This window comes from Mytilus trossulus, chromosome 8 (genome assembly GCF_036588685.1).
Source record: "Mytilus trossulus isolate FHL-02 chromosome 8, PNRI_Mtr1.1.1.hap1, whole genome shotgun sequence".
Classification (NCBI taxonomy): domain Eukaryota; kingdom Metazoa; phylum Mollusca; class Bivalvia; order Mytilida; family Mytilidae; genus Mytilus; species Mytilus trossulus.
In genome coordinates, this window is record NC_086380.1 from 53,806,527 (window position 1) to 53,813,795 (window position 7,269).

The 7,269-nt window shown below is 32.1% G+C and overlaps 1 protein-coding gene across 1 annotated transcript in view; it reads left to right on the forward strand.

The window, feature by feature from the left end:
* LOC134727765 (VWFA and cache domain-containing protein 1-like) overlaps positions 1-5,978 on the forward strand; it is a 46,888-nt gene extending 40,910 nt beyond the window's left edge. The window contains exons 21-24 of the mRNA XM_063592151.1: positions 1,163-1,266; positions 2,765-2,884; positions 3,511-3,644; positions 5,094-5,978. Of these exons, the coding sequence (XP_063448221.1) occupies positions 1,163-1,266; positions 2,765-2,884; positions 3,511-3,644; positions 5,094-5,404 (669 nt within the window). The 3' untranslated portion in view covers positions 5,405-5,978. The remainder of the gene's footprint in view (positions 1-1,162; positions 1,267-2,764; positions 2,885-3,510; positions 3,645-5,093) is intronic.
* The last annotated feature ends 1,291 nt before the right edge of the window (positions 5,979-7,269 follow it).

The following is a 7,269-nucleotide window of genomic DNA, read 5'->3' on the forward strand; positions in this document are numbered from 1 at the left end:
GTCTTGTGTTAACACAGAATCCACGAATAATGATCTCTAGCGATTACTAAAGAATCCTCAGTATGAGTTATGGGATGGTTGTATTCAAAAAGACTCCGACAATTTAGATCATGTTCAGTTGGAAGCAGTGGAAGCAGAAAAATTAGTGACTGGGTTGCTCGTATTCGCTAGTTGGGAAGCTATATATTTTGAAATAGGCTGGTAATTGCTAGTGGACGAAAGAAAGTCCAGAGAGGTCAATTTGTTCTATTCTTATATTATGGGACTACCCCTGATTATCTCTGCGATTGTATGCCCCTTCTAGTTGGCCAAATATCTAATTATGATTTGCGCAACAATAATTATTATACAGACTAGAGATAATCAGAAAATCCTTTTTTCTGTCTACTACAATTGAATGAAATAGCATTAAACGTACTTTCAGAAATATAAATCTATTTAAATGAAAGATGAAGTCTGTCTTATCATTAACTAGAATTTCATAAAGATTGTGACACTCAATTAAAATTCCTAATTATACCTCAACTATTCACTTAAGTCCAGTTCTATACAGTTTTATAAACTATTCCATGTTATATTGTATTTTTAGGTGGTTTTTTTGGAGGTTTTTTTTTGTAGTTTATATTGCATTTCTACTAGGTTGTTAGTCGTTATACTTTTTGTTTATATGTTATGGGGAGAGGACGTCAATAATGTTTAACTTGTGTCCAGTCCCTTTTGCTTCTTTTGCAAATAAAAAAAGCAAAACAAATATTCAGTTAAAAGTGTCATGTCTGAATTCGCTGATCAACTCCTTATAGGAATTATTGCCCTGTGATGAAGATTGTTTCAATTTGTTAGAGTGTTTGCCTATCATCTTAAAAACTATAACAGATAGATAAAAACTTTCAAATGCTTTTTTATTAATGATCATTAAGATCATCACATAGGTCAACATCGCGAAATTCGTCGGCTGACTCATTATATGAGTCGATTACCTTCAACTATAAAGATTATTATCAATTTTGCGATTCTTGAAATTCAATAAAGATAAGGAGACATTAACAAGGTAAAACAATACTAAAGTCTGTTTATATGTTTGAAACTCGACGATTGTTTGAACCAATTTTGATTTGTAAATCTCTTTTAAATGTCGGCTTCAGTAGATATATTTTAATTATAGGATGACTCTAAGTCCCCAGATGTTGTGGAATGTAAAAGCAACTGTAACTGTTTGTGTCATAAACCTATCATCCACGATGTTTGTGCCAACTCATATAGTACAGAGTAAGTATCACTGAAGCTTTTTATGTCATAAATAAAGCAACAGTAGTATACCGCTGTTCAAAAGACATAAAGCGATAGAGAGAAAACTAATCCGGGTTACAAACTAAACCAGAGGGAAACACATCAACTAAAACATGTCAGTAACTGTTAGTTTTCTTTTGTTAGTTTATGTTGACCATCGTCATGTTGCTAAGTTTGTTACCTTTACCAACGTTGGCTAGAGGTATAGAGGAGGATTGATCATGAGATCTAAAAAAACATATTATAACCTGCCCCTTTACTTTGCATTGTCCCAAGTCCCAAGAACCTCTGGGCTTTGTAAGTCTATTCAACTTTTAGACATTTGCACGTTTCGGAGTTTATTTTGTCTTCTTTTTTGTTTGACAGTACATGCATATATAATTGTTGTGGGGCCAGCTTGAGCCACCTTCGGATGTGTTATTTTTTGCTGCGTTGAAGACCTCTTACGGTCTCGGGTTGTTTGCTGCTCTATGGTCGGGTTTTTGTCTCTTTTGTACATTCTCTCCTCATCTATGATACTTGCACTATCAAACATAAAACAAAGACTCACCTCAACAACACAAAAACAAAATATAATCAGAAACCAGCTCACATTTTTCAACATTAATCAAGTATAAATACACTGTCAAGTTTCAAGGAGTTGCCAATTGAAAATGTTTACCTCATTTTACTATTGACTTCCTAATATTATAAAGGTAGATTGATGGTATACCGCCATCTTGTATTGTACAATCACAGTACAAAATCGGTCTAGTTATTTGCCTAAATCTGCAAATTTGGAGACAGATTTGCAATTCAATTGTTAGAAGTTTTTTTTCTATTTAAAGAAAACTTGTTAATTAATTGTATTATACAAAATATTTTAACAAATGTCAATTTCTTTGGTTTTAAAACCATTTTTTTTCAAATTAGCCATTTGAGGGGAGATAACTCTTTTAGTACAAAATTTATACTGGGCTAATAGGGAATTTTTTTATATTTACTTGTAGCAAGAAAACAAGTTCGGTGACACCATGTTTTCTTTTTATTTTCTTAAAACATATTATGAAACCTTTCTTCTCACAATTTATTTCAAAATTCTATCTCATAGATTTTTTTTTATGCACACTAATGCGTTTTTTCATGAACAAACTAACCAAATTTTGGCAATTTTCAACGACTCATAGCTTGAAAAATAGCACGGTGACCCATACTTTTTATTAAATTTTTGAAAAGAGCATAGTAAAATCTTCATTTTGGCAAATTATAAAAAAATTCTGTCTCAAAAAATATATACTGGTGATCTACCTTAAGTCATTTAATAGATTCCATAAAAGACACAAAACAAAAAACATGCAAACAACGTTATATATCTTATGCTTCCTATGAATAAAAAATAATTCACTAAAAGGGATGTTATCTTTAAAAAAAATAATTATTTGACAATTGAGTTTACGGTGAAATGATCTTTCTGCAGAATATGTTTTTCTATATTTAGATCTGCCCCTTTCCCATGCAGTGCTAGACTACCTGATACATCAGGAGTAAGTGAACCTGATGTTACAGCTGGACTGGGCACATGCTATATTCCAACCTGTCATCTCAAATCAGAAAACCAGTAGGTTTACTTTCATTTTATTTCAATATACGAGATATAAATACAATGATTACAAGAAAAGAAAATACTTATGTTGTGTATTGTGTACTTTTTTTTGTATACTTTTCTTTTTTCTTTAAAGTATGCGTGTTACTCTATTGTATTTTGATCCTTTTTCAAAAGTACTTAAGTAAAAAAAAATTGGACTATTTTGTATAAATATTAATTTTAACATCGTTTGGTCAACTCTGTATATTAATCTACAACCTACACATATGAGAGATTCATAAAGTTCATGGCAGATAAGGAATGAAAACGTAAGTTGGTATTTTCTTTCATTTATTGTATATTTTTTGATATTTTATATTTTGTCAAATGAGACCTAGCCTCAAAATTAAAAGAAACATTCCGAAGTACTAATAAACCGTATTAATCATGTTAAAAAGATCGTATGTACAAGTTTATATTTTTTTATAAACGCAATCACCATTAGAATTCAGAAACAAGCAACAAGTGCTTATATAAATCTCATTCCATATTCTTTTGTCGAAAAAAAAACCAAATATTGTTCGATTTGTTAATATTACCAGAATAGGAAATATTTGTGGATTTCTCAGTTATGAGTCTTGTTTAAAATTTTGTTTTAGAGATTGTTTTAGCGAGGCTGAGTGTAGCTGGTGTGAATATACGGACACAAGTCAACAGATAGAAACGCCATGTTGTAGATTAAAGGAGGAATGCACTTTCGGAAAAACAAAATCATCAACAAGAGATACTTGTGGTACGTTAAAAAAACTCGAAAAAGTAAAAAAGATATAAAGAAAAAAAAAGGGAAAATGAAAACGGAAAGTCCCTAATCAAATGGCAAAATTAAAAGCTCAAAAATATCTAACGAACGGAAAAAAACTGTCATATGCTTTACAAAAAAAGAAAAGCAATGCATAGATAGTATATATATCTAGGGTCATTATCACTTCTCCTGATGAAGGAATATTACTGTTAATCCTTCTTTGCGTAAATATTCGTGAAATGAATAAGGACAACACTAGGATACCACTGTTTAAAGTCACAATTCGATTGAGATTTAACAACCAAAAATTGAGGGAAATAGTATAATGATTTGTTTGTTCATCTTTTATTAAACTCATGCAATGACAAATCTAAATGTGCAAGGATACGGTACAAACATATATTATTGAATGAGGAAAGCAGAATGATATCGTTGCTTTAGAACATTTCTATCACTTGATACCGTGTCATCTGTATAGGTCGAGTATTGCTTAGAATAATTGTTTAATTTGAACAAATGCAAAATCTAATAAATGAAAGGAGATTACGGTATATCTACATTTTATTGTAAATCAATGGGATTATTTAACAGGTGTAACCGACAGATCGGGTTACTTCATTGCAACCGATTAAATATGTAATTTTATCATGCGTTATCATCTAACTGTCGGGGCACAGCTATACTGTTTAATGTTGACGTCATATATACATATTGTTGTTAAGGCTACGTCTAGCACTGACGTAAACCCTAGATACGGTATGTTAAACGCGACATCAACCACGGTATTCAAAACACTTGCAGGAATCCAGATTGATTGGTTGACGCTACTTAAGTACTACTGTGCTATATCCTGGCGGTCAGTTTTATAGGTGAAGGAAGTCGGATTGCCCAGAGATACCGGATTATTTAATAGGTTTAACCGACAGATCGGGTTACTTCATTGCAACCGATTAAATATGTAATTTTATCATGCGTTATCGTCTAACTGACGGGGCACAGCTATACTGTTTAATGTTGACATCATATATACAGATTGTTGATAAGGCTACGTCTAGCGCTGACGTAAACCCTATATACGGTATGTGAAACGCGACATCAACCACGGTATTCAAAACACTTGCAGGAATCCTGATTGTTTGGTTGACGCTACTTTAGTACTACTGTGCTATATCCTGGCGGTCAGTTTTATAGGTGAAGGAAGTCGGATTGCCCAGAGAGAAATACCGACCTTTGGAAGCCAAAGTAACAATCTTAGTGAGTTCAGATTTGAGTCGAGCACACCTGTTACGTGCTGGATTTGAACTCAACACTTTAGTGGTGTCAGGCTAAAGATACAGTAGTACGAACACTTAGACCACTCGACCACCGAGTCACCCTTAACAAGGAGAAATAAATATTTGAGCGAAATGTTAATCAATGATATAACCCTTATTTTTTCAGCTCCACTACCAGCTACTCCAGGTGGCTCTGATAAATCGTCAGGTGGCGCTGATACAAGTACAATTGGAGGTATAATTGGTGGATCAATAGTGTTTGGTATCCTACTTACGCTCATTATAATATTTGGAATAAAGCATTTCCGATCGAAATATCCAAATGAAGATGTAGATCCTTATTTAGATGCTGTTCCTGGTCAGGAACTTAGACAATACACAGAAAAAGAGGAATTCAGTAGTGCTGAATCGCTACCACCACCCTACAAGATGCAACCAGAAGTTAATCAAAACTTTTATTGTGACTCGGCTTCTTAACAAAACATTTAAATATAGACAAATATTACTAAAACATATTTAAAAAATGTAAATAAAATACCCTTCTATATTATATTAAATATCTAAATATTATTTGAAGGATTGTCTCCTTAAGACTGGAACACATTTATATTCATGTTCATGTTTTCATATTCATCAGGTGTCTGAATATTTCTATGTATATTTTCCTTTTCAGTTTGGTTTTTAATTTTTGACATCCAAGATTTTATAGTAAATTAGTCGGGAAAATAGTTATTACCTGACTGTTTGCTTTTTAAGAAAAGTATTTATTAAGATGGCTGCTAAATAGTTTTTTAATAAAATTCTTTACGTGAGCTCACTTTTAACAATAAACACTATCGATTTGTAAGGATCCATTTTAACTTGAATGATGTAACTTTAGTGCAAACATGTAATTTGAGATGTCTTGAAGATTAAACAACATAACCAAAAACAGTTTGCATATGACTTTTGATAAATTTTATTCTGTGAAATTACTTAATCAAAATAATACTTAATAAGTCTCCTTATATGGTACATCATATAACAATATATTGGTCTTTAAATTAGACTGCTGCATATATCTTAATAAAACATGCATTAGTCTTAGTTGTTATTGAAATGCTATGGAATATTGATATTCAAAAGGTGAACCCAAGTATGACTGAGGTATATTAAAAAAACAGATGCTCCACAGGGCACAGCTTTATACGACCGCAGAGGTGGAACCCTGAACAGTTGCGTCAAGTATGGACACAACATTCAAGTTAGATACAGCTCTGAATTTTTTGCTTTTGAGCAATGCACTATGTTTGATAATAATCCCCTCAAAAAACATTAATGAAGAAATTTTCTTTTAAATTTCAGAGATCTGAAATGACATACAGTCATGGTTCTAATTGATATTAATTATTAGTAACTTTTGCAGCTAATCATCTCAAGACAATCATCATTTCTTAATACATAATTTTCAAGCAGTGTAAGGGAGGTTATCAAACATACATATAACAGTATTCCTTAAATGGAATTGGAATGTTAATGAAATTACCTCCCTTACACTGCTTTCAAATTGTCTCAATTGTCCTTTAACCAGAAAAACCCTTGTTTTCCAATTTTTTTATTCTAATTGCTAAATGATTTGAGCCATAACCCCCATGACCATCCCTTTGTAGTTTGGAAAATTGTGGTATAATTTTAGAGAGATTTATACTTTTAAACACAAGTTATTGACTGGAAACTACAAAAATGCTTATTTGGGCCCCTTAATCCCTACACCTGTGTGTCCATAACCTCCAAAATCAATCCTAATTAACCTTCCTTTTGTGGTTATAAACATTGTGTTAACATTTTGTTGATTTCTTTTTTCGTATACTAAAGTTATTATCCGGTAACCATGCGTCTTCGGATGAAGACGCTGACGACAGAGACGACAACATTAAGCATTATACGATGCGTATTTTTTTGGGCGGTCGTATAAAAATCCATGGACTTTTATTTTCTTTTATCCGGCAGTAAAACCCATGACAGCAAGTAGCATCCTTTTGTCAGGGCAACATGTATAAATTTAAAGAAAGTCCAGTCAGCATAAGATTAAATTCGAAACCCAAGGGGGGAGAAAGGAAAAATAACTGCATCATTTAAAGAATCCTTGTAAGAAAACTATTTTCTTTATTTATAGGTCTTCTCACTACATATTTTACGTTTGGGACATATATTGAAAAAAACCCATCGATATGTTGATTGTTATGAAATATCTGTAACACATTATGCCAGAAATGTTCCACTATTGGTTAAAACAACATAAGCAATTAAATAAAATAAACAGATTTCATTGGAATATTGCATAACAATGACATTACGAAAGG